Source organism: Heteronotia binoei, chromosome 2 (assembly GCF_032191835.1).
Source record: "Heteronotia binoei isolate CCM8104 ecotype False Entrance Well chromosome 2, APGP_CSIRO_Hbin_v1, whole genome shotgun sequence".
Lineage (NCBI taxonomy): Eukaryota > Metazoa > Chordata > Lepidosauria > Squamata > Gekkonidae > Heteronotia > Heteronotia binoei.
The window spans coordinates 32,225,388-32,246,201 of record NC_083224.1 but is presented as its reverse complement, the minus strand read 5'-3'; the positions used below and the strand labels follow the sequence as shown (position 1 = coordinate 32,246,201).

Sequence of the window (20,814 nt, the reverse complement as noted above, 5' to 3'; positions counted from 1 at the left end):
CTGGAGATTAGAGCAACCAAAAGAGCAATGTGGAAAGGTACAGCAGGGGAAAAGCACAAAAGCATCCACGAACAACCAACAACTCTGGAAAACTTGTGCAATGATATATTCAATACAAAAACATAAATGATAAATACAGTATACAAAGTCACACCAAGCACATTCCCCAAGACACAGTCTTATCTTTCGCGGGCAAAGTTCATAAATAAAGTGAATGTCTGGGGAAAACTTTCCTGAAAAGCAGGGATTCCAAGAGTGGTCTTTTCCGTCGAAATTGATATATAGCGATATTCCGCTGAGGAGGTGACACAGCGCAACTCCGAAATTTTAGAAGCGGCAGATTTATGAACAAAAAGCGATAAATCGCTGTTACACAAAAGCAGCAGAGTGCATTGGAGCGACAGGGAGGCGCATATAACCCTGTTTCACTGGAGGCTTTAACAAGCTTCACTAATCCTTAAAGTTCATAGAAAGCATTAGCTTAATACATTTTCTGCGGAATATCGCTATATATCAATTTTTGTCTTGAATGTATCATTGCACAAGTTTTCCAGAGTTGTTGGTTGTTTGTGGATGCTTTTGTGCTTTTCCCCTGCTGCACCACCTGGAGATTGCCAACCTTACCAAGGCATAAGCTTTTCGCAAGTCAAAGCTCTCTTTGTTGGTTACCTGAAGAAGTGTGCCTCTACATGAAAACTTATACTCAGAATAAAACTTTGTTGGTCTTAAAGGTGCCACTGGACTCAAAACTTTGTTTTGTCAGATATATATCTGATGAAGAGCTTAAACCAGGGGTGGCCAAACTGCAGCTTGAAAGCCACATGTGGCTCTTTCACACATATTGTGTGGCTCTTGAGGTCTTGCCCCATTGGCTTGCTTGGAGAAGGCATTTGTCTCTTTAAACCACTTCTTCAAGGCAAGCCAGCTGGTGGCTTGGAGAATGCATTTAAAATTAAAGTTCCTTTTTTTCCACCTCTCTCTGCATCCCCATCTACCTACCTACCTACCTTTCTTCCTTCCTTCCTATCTTGCGGCTCTCAAACATCTGACATTTATCCTATGTGGCTCTTACGTTAAGCAAGTTTGGTCACCCTTTCCAGAGCTCATACCCTGGAAACTTTGTGCGTCTCCAAGATGCTATTGGACTTGTATCTAGCTCTTTTACTGCAGACCAACACAACTACGTTCTTGAAACTATTTTTATGTTGTCATTTTTATGATTCTATTGCAATGAGGTGCTTTGAACAAGTCTTTGGATATATGGCTTCCAAATGCTCCACCAGAAGGATTCCCCCTCCCTGACTCGTAGAGAAATGTGGTTATGTCAGGGTTTGAACAAGGTTGCGCAAAGCAACCGCACTCATAAAGCCAACGGGAATCTTTCCAAATAAAGAAGAGAGATAATTTTTGTGATGCCCTCATCCTGTAGAACAGGTTTTGCCATTACTGCTGAAGGGCCATCCAATGCAAGATGAAGATGGCTGAACGCTGCAGTTCCGCCTGTGTGCAAGGGAACCATCCCATCTCTTCAGACATTCTGCATCTATATAAATATCAGGGGAACAATACAAACGTTTGTTAGTAAAACTGTCAAAATCCAGGGGGAAATCTTATCTAAATTAAATCCTTGGCATGAGGAGATGAAGCCTTCGCCTCAACAAACATAAAATGTCATCTGAAGAAATAAAATGTCATCTAGATGGAAAAGAATTATTCATATACTTCCAATAACAAATCCTTAACACAGTATTTTTCACCTAGGGTTGCCACCTTCAGCAGGGAAATTCCTTCCTTCCTTCCTTCCCTGCTTTTCTCCCCACTGAGAAACCAAAGCAGCTTACATCGTTCTCTCATTTGTTTTATCCTCACAACAACCCTGTGAGGCTAAGAGTACATGACTGGCCCAAGGTCACCTAGCAAGCTTCCATGGCATGAGTGGGGGATTTGAACATGGTTTCCTAGATCCTAGTCAGACACTTTTAACCACCACTCCACAGCATGGTATAGATCAAGGAGATCTGGAAGTGGTGAGTATGGAGGGGGGAAATTGGGAAGCGATTTCACCTAGAGTCTATATACCACAGAGTCAGCTCTGTGAAGTTTCCGTTTTCTCCAAGCAAACCGATCCCTGTAAGCTGGATATCAGTTGTAATTCTGGGATAAGTTCAGGCCCCGCCTGGAAGTTGGCAACCTTATTTCTACACTCATCTATAGCAATGTAGGAACCTATTTGCCATGATGCCACTGTGGAATGCACGGGAATAAAACAACTCCATGGGCTGGACTGATCGTTCCAGCGTTTCCCACCCATGGTGCACTCTCTGTGCCCTACGACAGCCATGGTTAATCTAAAGTCCCCCAATATCTTGCCACAGTGCAAGAAACCCTGTCAGCCATTGCATGATTGCTGGGCTGTATTTTGAAAGATGCCTGGAGAACAAAAAGGAGGAAGAGAAGGCCCATTAGTGGCTCCAAGGGTTAGTAGCAAGCAGAGGATGTGAGAAATGGTGGACTGCAGGAAGCAAACCAACCCTGTAAGGTAGTTCAGCCTGAGAGACAGACCACATGAGGGGCCCAAGGCCAAAATCATGCAGTGGGACGGCATGCCCCTGAACTATTCTGATGTTCTAACCACTATTCCGGTTCTCACTGGGAATACAGTGCTTAGACTCCAGGAAGCCAAGATTCTTAGCCTCCTGGAGATCTCCTGGAATTACAATTGATCTCCAGTCCAGACGACATAAATCAAATACCCTGGAGAAAATAGATGCTTTGAAAGGGGCAGGCCTTTTTCTGAGTAGGAACACACAGGAACGCAGTTCCCGTTGGCTTGGTGTCAGGGGGTGCGGCCTAATATGCAAATGAATTCCTGCTGGGCTTTTTCTACCAAAAAAAAGGGGGGGGGATTCTATGGCCTTATTCTGCGCCGAGGTTCTTCCCCTCTCCAAACCATGCCCTTCCTGCTAAATTTCCAGGAATCCCCTCCCCAACTCTGAGTTGGCAACCCTACCTTGGAGCCCCGTTTCCCCCCAAAACTAGTTCCTCTTTCTGCAGAACGCGATCAGCCACGAACAGGGGTTCTCGGAGCACGTGCAAAGTGCATTTCCCTCCTCGCTGCACCCAACGCACGCTCCACCCACCTGGCACATAGGGAAGGACTGTAGCCAGCAGGCCGGAAAGTGAACCCAGCCAGCCGGGCCCTCTGAAATGAGCGGCTTCAGCAGGGTTTGCACGGGAAAGCCTCGCCTCCCCGGGTCGGGTTCCTGCAGTAGGGCAGGCGGCGCTGCTGCCCCTTTAAGGAGGAGGCGGCGGCGGGTGGCTGTTTTTCGCTGGCTCCCGCTCCCTCCCCGGGCCTGATCTGCCGCCTCCTGTAGGCAGGCTCGTTCTGGGCTGCTCCTCCGGCCGGGGAGCGGCGGAGTCTCGCTCGCAGCCATGCACGGGCTAGGCCAGCCTTGCGCTCTGGCGGCGCTTTTCCCACCGGGGCTGCTGCGGGTGGTCGCCAGGAGCGTCGCCTTGCGGGAAGCAGCCAGCCGGAGCAGCCTGCGGGCTGCCGCGTGGCTCCTGAGCGGCCACCAGGTGCAGGCGGAGGAGGAGGAGCAGCGGGCGCCGCGCAGGAGCGACCCGCGGCGGGCCAGGTCGGGGTGGTGGAGGCCAGGCCGGACTCCCCAGCGGCGAAGCCCCCTTGCCTTCTGGCCGGCTTGCCCGAAGAAGCCCCAGGCGCTTGTCCTGCTCTTTCCTTGCCGGCTGCCAGATATGGAGGCGGCCGGTGCCTGCCGGCTGCGCACCGAGGCCGCCCTGCAAGCCACCGGCAGCGACCTGCCCGGCGGTGGGGGAGGCAAGAGCAGCCTCGGACCGCAGAAGGTGGGTGACGGTCGGGCGGAGGAGACCCTGAGTCAGTCGGGGGCTCCGGGGTATCCCGGCGCATGTAAGAGGCCGAGACTCACAAAACTGGTGGTGGCAGGACGGTAGGAGCTTCCCTGAGTCACTGCTGCTCGCTTCTTCAGAACGTGGGAAAGCCGAGGAGAAGAGTCTCTGAACATGTGCAGAGGGCTCTCTCCTCGCCGCAGCCCGCCTCAGTAGCCCTGTTAGTCTGTCTGTGGCAATCCAAAAGAGCAAGAGTCCAGTACAGGAGTGGCCAAACTGCGGCTGGGGAGCCACATGTGGCTCTTTCACACATACCATGTGGCTCTCAAAGCCTCACTGCCCCATTGGAGAATGTATTTAAATCCAAGGCAAGCCAGCCAGTGGCTTGGAGAATGCATTCAAAGTTGCTTTCTTTTTCTCCTTCCCCATCTATTTCCTTCCTTCCTCCCTCCCTCCTTCCCTCCCTTGTGGCTCGTAAACACCTGACATTTATTTTATGTGGCTCTTATGTTAAGCAAGTGTGGCCACCCCTGGTCCAGTAGCACCTTCAGGACTGACAAAATTGGTGGCAGGGGTGGGGGCTTTCCTGAGTCACTGCTCACTTCTTCGATGCAGCTTTTGTAAGCACCTGAGACAGGGGGCTGGGTGGGTGTCCAAGCAAGTTGAAGCCCTGAACCCTTTTCTGAAACATTTATAGCAACCTTGGTTCCCATATGGGCGGAAGGGCACTTGGGGATTCAGTTACTCATCCTTTGCATATATTATTAATAACGATGTATTTATATAACGTTATTGAGTGTTTGACACAGTCTTGTAAGGTAGCACGGTATTATTACCCCCATATTGGCGGGTGAGGATGTAGTGGTTGAGAACGGGGGACTCTAATCTGAAGAAGAGGGTTTATTCCCCACTCCTGCACATGCAGGTAGCTGGGTGACCTGGGATCAGTCACCGCTTTCTCTGAGCTGAGAGCTCTGTCAATCCCACCTACCTAACAAGGTTTCTGTTGCGGGGAGAGGAAGGGAAGGAGATCTTAAGCGGCTCTGAGAGAAGGGCACAGGGTATAAAACCAATCTCTTCTTCTTTAGTTTGCCCTGCAAGGGACTGACCAGAAAACCACCCCCTCCCCTACCAGGGAGTTTTTAGTTCCCTTGGAGGGGTGGGGGGATGTATTTTGCATGTGCGCCTGCAAACTTTCCTCCAGAGCTCACGCCTAGGCCTTTAGGCTCCTGGCTGCTCTTTTTGTTTGCTTGGGGTTTTTTTGGCTGTCAAGTCACAGCTGATTTATGTCCACCCTCATATGCTTTTTAAAACTAGAGATGTGCAGAGGTGGTTGGTCATTGCCTGCCTCTGCATAGCAACCTTGGATTTTTTTTGGTGGGCCCCCACCCAAATACTAACCAGGGCAGATCCTGCCTGATTGCCAAGATCTGACCAGATTAGCCAAGCCTGGGCTATCCAGGTCAACCGGCTGTTGTGTTACACCAGCATTATTATTTCTTAATGTGCTTTTGGGCAGGGCTCCGCAGTAACCTGACTCCCAGTTGTTGCACCTCTTTTGCCCTTCCTTCCTTCTCTCTGTGTTGTTGCTCAGAAAAGAGCTGAGTTTACTAATGAACCTTTGGCGCTTCTGGGAAACATCCAGAAAGCCACTGGTGTTAATAGAGATCCTGCTATAAAACTGCATTCCTGCATACTAACATACTTTAATCCAGAGAGCTGCCGTTCCCTGGCACAATTAAATCTCTAACAGGATTTAGGACCACTCTGTCCCACTGGGGAGGGGGGGCACAGAAAAGAGAGAGGGCTAAAGAATCCACCATTTACCATTCTGGAGTCCAGTTATGGAGTTTTAAAAACCCCAAGAATTAAAGGGAGCAAGTAATGTGTGTCAATAATTGCATGGTATACAATGTCTTTTTCTCTGGAGAGCCAGTTTGGTGTAGTGGTTAAGTGTGCAGACTCTTATCTGTGAGAACCAAGTTTGATTCCCCACTCCTCCACTTGCACCTGCTGGATTGGCCTTGGGTCAGCTATAGCTCTTGCAGGAGTTGTTCATGAAAGGGCAGCTTCTGTGAGAGCTCTCTCAGCGCCACCTACCTCACAGGGTGTCTGTTGTGGGGGAGGAATGTAAAGGAGATTGTGAGCCGCTCTGAGACTCAGAGTGAATGGTGGGATATAAATCCAACATCCTCCTACTCCTATTGCTTGTCCTGCACACAGTACAGAAAGGACAGGTTCTTGGAGCCGAATATACACTTACCACTGTTTTCACAACTTTGTTATCTGGAAATGCTCATTGCATCAGCAAATAAGGCCGCCTTGAGGTTTTCTCAAATCCTTTTTGCAGAATGTTGCATGCTAACGTTGCTGTGTGAAAACCACTGCTGACCTTTTCAAATCCTCACACCAGGGTGCTCTGTAACAGTTTGGAAATGTTAACATGTATGTAAATTACATTTTTGACAATGTAGATTCAGCACATGGGAGGATCCTGGCCCAAACTGCAAAGAACTGCAGAAGCATCAACTGAAACTAGTACATTCCCCCCACCCACCCAATATAACTATGCACGGGCTGAAGATCTTATTTAAACGCTGCTACAGCCTGCAGGAAGCTGCTGTGTGCCTGTTTTGTAGGCCAGATATCCATAGCCCTTCAAGATACTTGGGTTGGATCCAGGCAGCCCATTCATATAAAGAGGGGGTCCCCTTTCACCACCAAAAAGGCTGTATTGGGGATCATGGGATCTTGTATGATCAAAGATAAGTGAGGGAAATTCCTGGACATTTAAAACGTTAAAATATCAGGCTGAAATAGGATGTTTCTGCTTGGCATTTTATTTTTGTTCGCTAAATGTGAAGGAAGGTGTTTGCTACTCAGGTGAATTTTTTGTGACTTACATTCTCTGTGTTTGTTGAGAGATGTCTTTCATACTTCTGAAAGTGACCTGACCATTAAAAGGCACAAATCCCCCCCCCCTTTAAAATATGTTCTATTAATGCCCCATTCTTTTGAGACCCAGTTTGGTGTAGTGGTTAAGAGCAGTGAACTTTAATCTGGAGATCTCGGTTTGATTCCCCACTTCTTCACATGCAGCCAGCTGGGTGACCTTGGGTAGGTCACAGCTATGTCAGAGTTCTGTCAACCCCATCTGCCTTACAAGGGTGTCTGTTGTGGAGAGAGGAAGAGAAAGCCGCTCCAAGACTCCTTTAGGTAGTGAAGGGTGGGTTGTAAAACCAACTTCCCTTCTTCTTAAGTCAGAGTAGTTCCTGTGAACCTGGATGGAGATAGGCCATCTTTGTTTTTGTTTCACTTTCTGCTCCTTGAACTCCATGTCTGTGTTTTCTACTGGACTTGCGTAGGCCAAATGTTGTGGTCTGGGGCTTTGTTTAACCTCGGAAGCATTGCCCTTCCTTTAAAGCCTGCTTGCTTGCGATGTGTACAGTGCCAATGACCCTAACGCACCACTTGGCCCATTCTTGATGAGAGTCAGGAGCAATTGTAGAGTTGTCGTGTCCCTTAAATTGCTGGCCTGGTTCTTTTCAGCTGGAGGCACTTGATGCTATTTTGAGCAGAAGTGGCGAAGGAAGAAGAGCAGCATAGTAAAGAGGAGTTGAGCAGCTGCCAGTTCCCATCACTTAAGGCTCTTGGCCTGGATTCCTTTCTCTCCCCCTCTCTAGACCACCTACGAGTTGGTAGACATTTTATCCACCTGCCCCTGGGTTCATCAGAGCTCTTGGTATGACCTCAGTTGCTTATATTTTTAAATATGATTAGGAAATGGTTTTCAGAGGGGACAACTCCAAATTAACCGTGTTTGCAAATGACAGCCTGAAAAACAGCATTGTCACTGAGAAGAATCCCCCGTCCCCAGGAGTTGTGTTTTATGACTGCTATTTTACACTTTTGGACTCTTACCCCAAAGCACAGCTTTAAAGCTATGTTACTGTGCTGAACGGCAACCCTTACGCTGTTAATTGAGAAATGCATTTGGTTGGCTTCTGTGATTTCATTCCGCTAACAGCAGAGCTGCCTTCCAGGAGTGTGCTAGAGGAGGACTCTACCATTAGCAGAGAAAAACTACTGCATTTTTAGTTAATTGATAATTTGCTTTATAATTAATACATTTACACAGGGCTTTTTTGGTAGAAAAAGCCCAGCAGGAACTTATTTGCATATTAGGCCACACCCCTGGTGCCACCATTGTTTTGAACTGGACTTTTTGTGGGGAAATCCCAGTAGGAACTCATTTGCATAGTAGGCCACACCCCCTGATACCAAGCCAGCCGGAACTGCGTTCCCGTGTGTTCCTGTTCAAAAAAAGCCCTGCATTTACATAAACATACACGTTATCAGAACTTGATTCTTGATGCTAAATTAGCCTGGTCTCCCAGTTCTCTGTCTCTCTCTCCCTCTAGAAAACAATAATAGTACAGAGAGGGTACAGAAATTTAGAAAGCAGGTTTATATAAAGTATAATTATGCATGTCAAGGACAATCATATTTAACAGAATCAGAAAATATTTCTCTCTCCTCCGACATCCCCTTCATTATAATTATTAAGATATTATCTTTAAAATGCAATAATTACTACTGTTGGGGTACATTTATATTCAACACCTATCTGTTTTGCAACTACATCATTGATTTCTTCATTATTACAGTGAATTGCATACTTGCTGTTAATTTTTGCTGGTATATAATATATTTAATACTAAGGCAATTAGGAAAAGGTGTTGTCTCCAATGTCCTCTTCCCCTGCTTGCATAGTACACACAGTACACACTCCATCTCCCCACAGGTTTCATAATTGATCTGTTTGTCAAATAGGTTGTTAATTTTGCCATTATTGAATATTTAGCAGGGCTTTTTCGCAATATTCTAAGCATGGAGAGATGACAGACATTTAGTTTCCATTTTGCTGAGTAGATTATTCTAGCCACTGACACCATGTGTTTGACTGTACACTGAAAGACAGGGAGTAAGGAGAAGGGGCTTTGTGATCTGGATAGTGGCTGTCCAGAGCAATCCAAGTCCACAGATCAGTACACATTTAGACCTTGTTCAAGATGATTGTCCTGATGAACGAGAACCAAATTGTGTATCTGTCTGGAACAGTCGCTGCAGAAATCATTGTTGAATTGAAAAGAAGCTGTCTGTCGTTTTCCTCGTGACTATCCAGTAGTGTGTGAAAGATCCCACAGTCCCTTTTGTTGGGGGATTTTTTTTTTAAACATTGAAACAAATTAGCCTTTCTGCTAGGGATTAATTTCTAAGCAAATGTTTTTAAAAGCCCACGAACTATGTGATGTGAACAGCTGGTGCTATGTGTATCTTGTCTAGTTTGACCCTGAAGAATTGTATTAAAATTGCTTCTAGGGATTGCCACCTCTAGGTTCAGGCCTGTAGCTAAAGTGGGGCCTGGGGGTCCAGGCCCCACCAATCAACCCCCTGTTTAAACTGCCTGACCCCACCAATCAGTCCCCTGCTGTCCTCAGGAAGCTCACTTGCCAGCTGGTTCCAGTCATCTGTGAGGCACTCCTTGGCCTGGGACGCCCCCTTGGGTATAGGAGCTGGTGAAGGGGAGTTGTGAAAGCCCTCACAGTCAGGAAGGGCCTGGGATTGCCTCCTACCTGCGGCTGGCATTCGGGAGAGGGGGAATGATCACATTTAAATCTGCCTGAGTGTTATGAAAGTAGGGGAAGAGAACAATGCTAGCTGCTTCCATTTTTGATCTTTCCCAGTGCCGAGGAGCAGTCCCTGCTGAGTGAGCCACCTGGTCTCTGTCCGGTGAAGAAACGCCATGTGTTTGGCCCCCTCCAAACAAAAAATCCTGCTGTGGGCCCCACCAAACTTGAAATCCTGGCTATGGCTCTGTCTAGGTTGGGAAATACATGGGGATTTTGGGGGTGGAGCTGGAGGAAGGCAAAGTTTAGGGAGGAGAGGGACTTTAAAGGTAAAAGTAGTCCCCTGTGCAAGCACCAGTCATTTCTGACTCTGAGGTAACGTCGTATCACGACATTTTCATGGCAGACTTTTTACAGGGTGGTTTGGCATTGCCTTCCCCAGTCATCTACACTTTCCCCTCAGCAAGCTGGGTATGCATTTCACCAACCTTGGAAGGATGGAAGGCTGAGTCAACCTTGAGCCGGCTACCTGAACCCAGCTTCCACCGGGATCAAACTCAGGTCATGAGCAGAACTTGGACTACAGTACTGCAGCTTTACCACTGTCAACCCTCCAAAGCAGCCATTTTCTCCAGGGGATGTGATCTTGGTCATCTGGAGATCAGCTGTAATAGCAGGAGATATTCAGGTGCCACCCAAAGGTTGGCAGCCCTTCTTCTAACTAATAGTCTAATGCCACAGATCTGATAGAGCTCCCTCCAACCTGGGCTGTTTTTACTAAATTTGCTCTTTCTTCTCAATGTTGGCTCATGACTATCCATCTTGAGCTGAGATACTCGAGAACTGCTATTTTCTCTAGAAAATAAAAGGGTGGGGTCATGGCTCAGTGGTAGAGTATCTGCTTGGCATGCAGAAGGTCCCAGGTTCAACCTCCTGCAGAGCAAGTCCCGCATTTATGGTACCCTCCCACATGAACATATGAAGCTGCCTTATACTGAATCAGACCTTTGGTCCATCAAAGTCAGTATTGTCTTCTCAGACTGGCAGCGGCTCCCCAGGGTCTCAAGCTGAGGTTTTTTCACACCTATTTGCCTGGACCCTTTTTTGGAGATGTCAGGGATTGAACCTGGGACCTTCTGCTTACCAAGCAGATGCTCTACCACTGAGCCACTGTCCCTCCCCCCAGTGATGTCACAGTGATGTGACAGACCTCTGCCTGAGACCCTGAGGAGCTGTTGATAGTCATGGTACTTACCTGAGAAATTACAGGTGTGATGTGGGATAAGGCAGTTTTGTGTTGGCATCCATTGAAGCTGATGGTCAGTAGACTGTTGCAGACAAAAGAAAATACTTCTTTACACATCAAACAATTTCAATGTGAAATTTGCTGCCAGAAAATGTAGTGATGACCACAGGCATAGACAACTTTAAAGGGCAATTAGATTCATGGAGGCTAGGTCTATCAGTGGCTACTAACCACGGTGACTGAAGGGGACCTTTAGTTTCAGAGGCACAGCCTCTGGATCATAGTGCCAGGAAGCAACACTGGGGAAGGTCTTGGCCTCTATGCTCTGTTGTTGGCCATCTAGAGGAATTGATTGGCCCGTGTGAGCCAGGATGCTGGACTAGATGGACCATTGGTCTTATCCAGGAGGGCTTTTCTTATGTTTTCATTGGAAGCTGGGTAAACAGCATGGGGGGGGGATATAAATGCCTTCTCCTGTGTTATGGTTCCAAACAATTATACCTTCCCCTCACCTTGCTGTTGTCTTCCAATAAAACCTACACCAGAGATCCATTCCTGATATCTCATTTTGTTTGGCCTAAGACGGTTGTCCATCTGGAATTCACTCTTCCAGAACTGTTTCTAGTAGCTGGATTATTTCAGCAAAGGGACTGCTTAGCGTTTAGCTCATAGACAGCAGCCGTTCCCCAGTGATCCATTTTCCTGAATCTTCCATGTGTGTTACAAGCATATTGCATAACAGAACAGGGGCTGAAAAAATGCAGGTCTTTATGGAGAGCTGAGTTATTTTACATTAGCGTCTCTCGCTCTAAGTGGTGTCAGATGGCTTTCCGCGTTACCAATCATGCTGCCTGCGGCAATACAGTGCTGCTGCTTCTCCCATAGGATTTGCGCTCTTTGGCTGAGCCACTGAAGCGTGAAGCAATTTTTTTTTAAAAAAAAACCTACAGCATAATAGCTTGGATTTAGATTGCCCGTTTGCCTTTGTGAGTGCAGACCTATGAGGCGCTTGCAGATCTGGGACCTGCTTCTCCTTGGGCGAGAGCCAGTAGTAGACACAAATTTGGTTTCAAGTCCTAGTTATTGTGCTTTGTAGAAAGATTCAGACCAGCGGTGGCCAAACTGCGGCTCAGGAGCCACATGTGGCTCTTTCAGACATTGTGAAGCTCTTGAAGGCATTTCTCTCTTTAAATCACTTATCCAAGCCAAGCCAGCCAGCAGCTTGGAGAATGCATTTAAAGTTGCTTACTTTCCACCTTTCCCCCATGTATTTGCATTCCTTCCTGTCTTGTAGCTCTCAGACATCTGATATTCATGTCTTGTGACTCTCAAACACCTGACATTTATTCTGTATGACTCTTACACTAAGCAAGTTTGGCCACCCCTGATTTAGACTCTAGATCGACTATATTTCCTCAATTACAAGACTAGGTCCTCCCCCCCCCCGGTACATTAAAAGCAAAGAAATGGGTTTGTCTTACATTTGCATACATGTTAGAGTTGCATCCAATAGTTTTGTTTTGCATGGATAACACTTTAAGGAGGTCATCTTACACTCAGATTTACCTTCCTTTTGAGTCAATGCGGTAGCTGCCTTCTGCTGTGCTGTGGGTTTGGGGGCTCCCCATGGACATGGGCAGAGATATTTCCTAGGCCTGCTGGTAAGTACCTGAACTTCTCTTAACAAGAGATGCCAGGAACTGAGCCTGGGGTTTTGCCTACTCTTTGGTTCCTCCCTGCATTTTGCTTTTCTTTCCCATCTTTTGTTCAGATGAGCCAGTGGGCCAGAAAGTATCCCACCTTTGTAATAATATGCTCCAGGCAGCAAATAAAAAAAATCAAAGATACCACAATACAAAACAGAAACCCAAAGGACGGCACTGTTGTGCTGGTAGCGGTCAAACACAGGACTGTCTTTTCTTCACTGAACACTGCCAGAGTGCAATATAATCCAAGCTATTATGCTGTAGGATTTTCTTCACTGGATTCTCCCCTCTGCCGGAAGATTAACAGTGTGGATGAGTGTGTATGTACTGTGGTGTAGAAATGTGCCCAGAGTTTGAACAAAGCACTGCATGTACTGTGAGTAACTAAGCTTGAATTATCTGGATGTATCAGAATTCTAAATGCTTTGTTCTCCCCTTCTTATGTAGATCACTTGTGCGCAGGCATAATGCAGGCGTGATGAAATATCTGAACGCAGCCTCTGCGTTTTCATTAAAGCTTCAGTTCTTTCTGTATCCGTAGGATACCGGCAGATCCCCAGGAAATGACGTTCCGGATCCCAGCAAGGAGAATGGAAAGAAGCCAAACAAATCTCAGCAGCTGAAGAAAGTTTTTAAGGAATATGGAGCAGTAGGAGTTGGGTTCCATATTGGAATTTCCTTGATGTCTCTGGGAATGTTCTACTTGGCTGTGTCAAGGTACAGTTTACATTTTGTTGTTGTTCAGTCGCACAGTCGAGTCCGAATCTTTGCGACCCCATGGACAAAGTCACGACAGGCCCTCCTGTCTTCCACCATCCTCCGAAATCTGCTCAAATCTGTGTTAGTTACATCAGTAACACTGTCTAGCCATCTCATCTTTTGCCGTCCCCTTTTTCTTTTGCTTTCTTTCCCAGCATCAGGCTCTTCTCCAGTGAGTGCTCCCTTCTCATTTGGTGGCCAAAGTATTTGAGCTTCAGCTTCAGCATCTGACCTTCCAGGGAACAGTCTGGGTTGATTTCCCTTAGGACTAACTGATTTGATCAATTTACATAGCTTTCCATCATTGTTTATGGGAGACTGGGCATTTTATATAATGTTTATCCTCCCACATCAGATTGCCTAAGGTCTGAGTTGTTGGGTCAGATTTAAGCTCTATATAGTCTAGCATTTCATTTCTTACAACTAGCTAGGTAAGGGGTGTCGAACATGCAGTTCGGGGGGCCAAATCAGGCTCTTGGAGGGCTCCTATCAGGCCCCCAAGCAACTAGCTGTCATGTGCTTTCTTCTCCCTCTCTTTCTTCCTTCTGCATAACAGCTTGCTTTGCAACGCTTGCTCAGTTGCACAGGAGCTACAGAGCAAAACCTCAGTTTTTTCTATAGGCTGAGGCTCCTTCCTTGGGGAGGAAGGGGGGAGGAATAGCTTGCTTTGCCAGGCTCTCTCAATTGCACAGCAGAGCTACTGAGCCAAGCATCTCTTCCTCTGTTGGCTGAGGCTCCCCCCCCCGTCCCCTGGGGAAGGAAGAAAAGAGCCAAAGCTTCCTTTCCCTGGATCCCATGGGAGAAATACAAAGAAAGCATCTTTAAGAACAATGAATGCTAACATTTTAAGCATGTTTTATGTTTTTTAATATATATATATTTGTGTTCTTTATAAAATGTATATCTCTGCTACCTAATTCTAAATAGGTGCACACATGGCCCGGTCCAACATGGCTTGGCCCAACATGACATGTTCGGGCCCAACAAGGTCTCATTTATGTCAGATCCGGCCCTCATAACAATTGAGTCCAACACCCCTAAGCTAGATTATTCAAGAACCGGTGTCCCCAACCTTTTTGAGCTTTTGGAATTCTGACACAATGTGGTGGGTACAGCCACAAAATGGCTGCTAAAAAAATAACTGCCTCAGGCAGGGCTGGGCACAAAATGGCTGCCCAAGCTTACTGTCAGTCATTCAGTGAATGTCCTAGTGTGGTGGTGATATCTGTTACCAAAGCAACATTTTAAAGAATCTGCACAGCCAATGAAATTTCTACTGGCCAGTCAGAACCATTTCTGAGCAAAAGTCCTACCTGACCATTCCTACTTTCTAAGAAGATTTTGTGAGCACCAGAAAAGGTGCAGCATGCTAGGAACCCCTGTTTTGGAGCCTGGGTCTCTAAATTTGTGAGCCTATGGGCACTGTTAGGATTTCAAGACCATATAGTGGGCACCACCAGGGCTTTTTTGTAGAAAAGACCCAGCAGGAACTCTTTTGCATATTAAGCCACACCCCCTGACACCAAGCCAGCTGGAACTGCATTCCTGTGCATTCCTGCTCAAAAAAAGCCCTGGGCACCACCACAGAATGGCTGCCATGGGATAAAGTGAATGCTCCTCTTGGAGGGGGGGCGGGAAATGGCTGCCATGAGGACAGAAGAGTCAATAAAAGTGCTAGGATACAAGCCAAGCATTTTCCTATGATGGAGGTGGTCATTTCAGTATCGGGGGTCCTTTCAAACACAAGCTTAAGGTCTATTGAGTTCTTCCTACACTAATTAAGTGGAAGAAATTCAGGATCACATTTATTTTGGAGCAGAGATGTGGGGAATAAAGATGTGGGCACCAGGAAACGTATTGGTAGGCAACATACTGGAGATTGTTCATCAAGAGATTCCTCTTAGATATTGTGATATCCGTTGATCTGTTCTCCGTGTGCTTGCCTAAAGCTGAGCTAGAACTGTGGTGCTGTAACTATTGGTGTGCTGAGCTACATCTGGGTTCAGATTCCCATACTGCAATGAAGCTGACTGAGTAACCTTAGATCAGTTATTTAACCTATCCAACAGGATGATTGTGAAAATAAAATAGGGAAGGGAGAACCATCTCTGACACCGCGAGCTCCGTTCAGAAAGTGTGGGCTAAAAATGTAGATAGTGACATTGATGACATTTTGTGATAGTGGTTCATTGATTCAAACATATGTTACGCCAGGAGTAGGAACTTTTTATTGGGGGAGGGGGCAATTGCAAAAAGAAAGAAAAAAGCCTCTGCCTGTGTTAGTTTAAATTGTTTACGATATTTAGAGTCAATCCTTCATCTAAGCTGTGGAGTCTTGTGAGCAAAAATTCTACTTTGTGAGCTACTGGCATTACAGTTGTGAGTGAGCAAATTGGCTACTGCATAAATTAGTTTGCTCTGGGGCCGTCCTTCCTGAGCTGAGACAAAAATGTGAGAGCCAGAGGCTAAAAAATTGTGAACTAGCTCACGCTAGCTCAGCTTAGAGGGAACACTGCTTATAGTTCACCTTTCTCACTGAGGCTCAAGATGGAATACACAGTGTTAAATCAACATCATCATGTAACCAATGCAATAAGATTGAGATTGCGGAAAGTTGAAACAAAGCATAAGTATTAATATAACATCTTAAGCAATGCAGAAATTACATAGAAGCAGGGATGGAATTCTAGCAGGAGCTCCTTTGCATATTAGGCCACACCTGATATAGCCAATCCTCCAAGAATTTACAAGGCTATTTTTTGTAAGCTTTTGGAGGATTGGCTACATCAGGGTTGTATGGCCTAACATGCAAATCCCTGCAGAGTAGGATGATACAAAACAGCAATAGATACTCTTATCTACTATTTGAGCAGAGCTGGGTTTCCAACTGCCAGACTTGCAAAAACCCCCAAAAAACTAGGAAGAGTATCTTTCTCCAAGGCTTGAAATATACAATTCACTAAACACCAGGAAGAGTATTGCTAAGCAATAACAATCTGAGATAGACAATCACAAGGGGCCCTTGATTGATTGCTGTTTTCAGTTGGTCTTGCAAGGAGCCAGGGAAGATGGAGTTTGATTAGAGTGACTCTCCCTATTGAATGCACAAATCCCGTTTTCCTAATAAAAACCACATACCCACACAAAATTGGATGGTTAGCCTCACAGAGGGGGGAAAAAATGCAGGAGTGTAAAGAAGTCTGGTTTGGCAACAATCCCCACACCCTGGGCTGACATGAGCACAATTTGTATAATCTTTGAAAATATACCCTTAAATAGGTAATTAGATCTGTTACGGTAGGAAGGGGGAAACCGTGAGTTTTTCCTCACTGGAAAACTCCCTGAGAACAAGAGTTCCTTGGGAGGTACCCTGGTAACCAGCTGCCATCACTCAGACCTCCTGAGAACATCTAGACTAACGTGTAATCTCGCAGCACAGTACTAGAATAACAAAATATCTTACAACCAACCTGGTATCACTGTGAAGTCTAACACATGGGGAAGAGTGAGAGAAATAGCCCAGAAGAATAGATTATGCTAAGTGACATTTTTTAAAAAAAGTCTATCTTTGAAGCTATCGGGGTGGCAGCAAACTAAATGGAGGGAGAGACAAGGATTGTACATGAAGACCTGCAAGAAGAAAATTAAGCCCCAGCAGCAATACCAGCATCTCAGGAATCTGCCTTATGCATGTCTCTGAGGGGATGACGGGAATGAGCCATGCCTATTGCCTTCTCCCGCGCTGCTGATCTCAGTAATGTTGCCAGTGCCTCTTTCACTTGGGTTTAGTGTAGAGAGCCACTTCGGTGTTGTGGGTAAGAGCGGTTGACTCTAATCTGGAGAACCAGGTTTGATTCCCCAGTCTTCCTCCATGCACAGCCAGCTGGGTGACCTTGGGTCAGTCACAGTTCTGTCAGAGCTCTCTCAGCTGCACCTACCTCACAAAGAGTGTCTGTTGTGGGGAGAGGAAGGGAAGGAGATTGTAAGCCACTCTGAGTGAAGGGCAGGATATAATTTTTGTCTGGAATCCAGGGCTAGAGATTTGGTCCTGGATTCCAGACAAAATGTTGGCATGCAGGCTGGGGTGGCCTATTCCTGTTCTGCACAGTGTAAAGAAACTGTCCTAGAGCCAATTTGGTGTAATGGTTAACTGCGTGGGAGAACCAGGTTTGATTCCCCACTCCCTCACATGCAACTGCTGAAGAGACCTTGAGTCAGTCACAAGTTCCTGCAGAGCTGTTCCTCTCGGAGCTCTCCCAGCCCCACCTACTTCACAGGCAGTCTTCTCTCTCAGATGAGTTAGTGTGAGCTAGCTCATCATTTTGTTGCCTCTGGCTCACACATTGTCATCTCAGCTCAGAGTGGCCCCAGAGCAAACTAATTTATGCAGTAGCCAAATTGCTCACATACAACTTTAATGCCAGTACCTTCAAAGTAGAATTTTTGCTCACAAGACTCCACAGCTTAAAGGGAAGATTGCTCACAGAGTATCTGTTGTGGGGAGAGGAAGGGAAAGGAGATTGTAAGCTGCTCTGAAACTCCTTCAGGTAGTGAAGGGCAGGGTACAAATCCAGTCTCTTCTTCTAAATTTACAGCCCATCAGCTTTATTTTAAAATCTTTATATCAACAATAGGTAGCCTGTAAAGCCCTTTAATTCCCTCCCCCTTTTTTTTGTTTGACACAAGCCTTTGCATAGGCCATTATTCAAATACATCATTATTTGCTTGGATCAAATCTCAGTGTGCCGTGGGGGGAGGGGCAGGGGAGTCCTCTAGATTTGCATTCTTTCAGCATGTTCTCATCTGATGGTTGTTTTTCCAGTATTCGAATATACCAGTTCTGTGTTTCAATTCATAGCCCCTTTAAGTGCTGACATTTTTCTAGTTACAAATTCTGGAGGGAATAGCAAGTCCAAAAACCCTAGCTCACAGTGGGAAGTACACTCAGTGTTCCTTATCAGCTCACTACAGGTCAGGCAAGAATTCAGCTGGACAGCTAGAATTGTGCTTCTGCATTTAACTCTCCTCAAATATTTGTGACTGCAGGCAGGGGGGTGTTTGCCAAATGGTCAGCAGAATATTGCCTTGGAACTCAGATAGTTTTAGCTGGTGATTGCACAAGTTTATCCAGTTTCTGCTTATGCAGGGTTATATTGTAGGTGTTGTGGCTCAGTGACAGAGCATCTGCATTGTAGGTTCAATCCCCAGCATCTCCAGTTGAAAAGATCAGTCAGTAGGTGACGTGAAAGACCCCTCTGCCAGTCAGTACAGTATACTGACTATGAAGGACCAAGGATCTGATTTAGCATAAGGGTACTTTATGCGTATTGTACTGCTCTGGTCAGCTAAAGTGCAGAGCTGCCTTCTTTCAACCAAAGTGCATTTTCTGGAGGAAGTCTCCATGCTTAGTTAAGCGGAAATCTGTCACTTTTTCATCCTGCTCTTCTAAGGAGCTCAGAGCTCCCCACATTTCATTCTTATAGCAGCCCCATGAGATAAGAGAGTGAAGCCCTGTTCCTGTTGTACAGGGAATGCATGTACATCCTGCGTAAGGAAGAGTCAACATATATCCACTTTACACATTAAAACAGGGACCTCTCCCTGGATAAAATGTGGGGGGCCCATCAAACATTCAGCTGTACATGGACTGAATGTAACATGAACATTACTCAGTGCAGGTTGAGCAGGGGCTTGGACTGTGATTCTGTGTATAAAGAAAAAATTTAACTTATGGACAGGACTACTCTCCACCATCTCCAGATTTGGCAATAGATGATGTGGAGGACCTCTGCCAGAGGACCTCTGGAGAACCGTTGCGTCAGAGTAAACAGTAGTAACCTTGATGGAACAAAAGACTCGTTCAGTGTAAAGCAACTTCATGTATTCAGCTAGAGTGGCGGCTCATGGTTAAACTTCATGGCGATGTGGGAATTTGAATGTTACTCTATAGACACCTAGAAACAGAAATGAGACAATGTATATATAGTATGTTTTAGTTTGAAATCTTTTTTTAAATGCTTGAACATTTTAATGGCATTGTTTTTCTTTCTTCCCTCTCTAGTGGAGTCGATATGACTGCCCTGCTTTTCAAGCTGGGCTTCGATGAAGCTCTCGTACAATCCAAGTTGGCCGCTGGGACAAGCACTTTTGTATTGGCCTATGCTATCCACAAACTGTTTGCTCCAGTCCGAATCAGCATCACCTTAGTCTCGGTGCCGTTCCTGGTCAGATATTTCCGGAAGACAGGCCTCTTCAAACCTCCAGCTCCAAATCCTTGATTAAACCCTCAGAGTAGACTGATGCCTCATTTCTTACTATAAGCTTCTAAAAATTGTGTGCAGTAGTGGCAGCAGCCCTCTTTGGCTGCAGAACGTTGCAGTAGTGTGTCATGAAGAATGTGTAAAAAGCTGGGGGGGAGCGGCGTGGATTAACAACAGCTAAGATACTGCAGCTAAGGTACTGCATGGGAGGGAGGGAGGATGGCATGGTAAAACTCCATGTTGTCATATATCAGAGGGCCAGTACTTTGAAGGGAGACCAGCGAAAAGACTGTAGAGGAAGGCAGTAGAAAACAGCCTCTGCTTCTCACTTGCCTTGAAAGCCCATTGCTGGGGTTGCCATAATTTGGCTATGACTTGACAGCACTTTACACACACATACAAGGTATTGTACAGAGTTTCATTAAGGAAGGTGAAATGCATTTTACACACCTTAACATTAAACAAGCAGATCTACATGCATGGTAGGAGAGTCAGATATACTGAAAGTATATTGCATTCCAGATAATGGGGACAATAGCTAGTCCACTTCAGAACTGCAGTATGCAGTTGGCTATCCACAAACTGCCGCTTAACAGAAACAAAGCTTGCAGAAGTCTGGATGGGGATGGTACCTGTAGCCTTTCCCACAAGGGGTCTAATATCCTAACCCAGATTCTCAGAGATCTACTGGGAGTTCGCTCCAGCCTTGTTTAAATTACAGTGAATGCACATACATCCTTCATGTATATGCAGTTTACAAAAAGGACTGGGACCAGGCCACATAAAATGTGTTTGTATTATAATCAACTGTGCCTGTGTTGAATGTGGCATGAAGCTTACTCAACACATACAAAGAAATATTGGGTGTATAGCATATATATAGTAAAAACATGGACTAACTTGTGAAAAGGTCTATCCGTTTGCTCTAAACTGTTAATTTAATTCTTGTCTGTGTAGAGGTAGCAAGGATTTGGATCCTGAATAGATGCATGAAGTTACACAAGCTGTTTAGGGAGAGCCAGTTTCGTGTAGTGGTTAAGTGAGTGGACTTTTATCTGGCAGAACCAGGTTTGATTCCCCACTCCTCCACTTGCAGCTGCTGGAATGGCCTTGGGTTAGGGTTAGCCATAACTCTGGCAGAGGTTGTCCTTGAAAGGGCAGCTGCTGTGAGCCCTCTCAGCCCCACCCACCTCACAGGGTATCTGTTGGGGGGGAGAAGGGCGGGGTCTTGAGTCTGATTGAGAGAGAACGGCGAGGTATAAATCTGCAATTCTTCAAGTAAAGCCCTTTAACATAAAAAATTGCTGGTTAATACTCAACAATTAGTGAATACTCAGGAGAATGTCTTA

At 45.9% G+C, this 20,814-nt stretch overlaps 1 protein-coding gene across 1 annotated transcript; it reads left to right on the top strand.

The window, feature by feature from the left end:
- Window positions 1-3,381: 3,381 nt before the first annotated feature.
- FAM210B (family with sequence similarity 210 member B) lies at window positions 3,382-19,497 on the top strand. Its single transcript, XM_060230764.1, has 3 exons — window positions 3,382-3,861; window positions 12,988-13,163; window positions 19,267-19,497. The coding sequence occupies exons 1-3, from the start codon at window positions 3,433-3,435 to the stop codon at window positions 19,481-19,483; spliced, it is 822 nt and encodes a 273-aa protein (XP_060086747.1). The 5' UTR covers window positions 3,382-3,432; the 3' UTR covers window positions 19,484-19,497.
- The last annotated feature ends 1,317 nt before the right edge of the window (window positions 19,498-20,814 follow it).

What these genes read in the sequence shown, in the direction of transcription:
- FAM210B (XM_060230764.1), top strand. Translation starts at nt 3,433, where the DNA reads ATGCACGGGCTAGGCCAGCCTTGCGCTCTGGCGGCGCTTTTCCCACCG. An exon ending in GCAGCCTCGGACCGCAGAAG is followed by an intron (nt 3,862 to 12,987) that starts GTGGGTGACGGT and finishes CTGTATCCGTAG; the next exon opens with GATACCGGCAGATCCCCAGG. An exon ending in TTCTACTTGGCTGTGTCAAG is followed by an intron (nt 13,164 to 19,266) that starts GTACAGTTTACA and finishes TTCCCTCTCTAG; the next exon opens with TGGAGTCGATATGACTGCCC.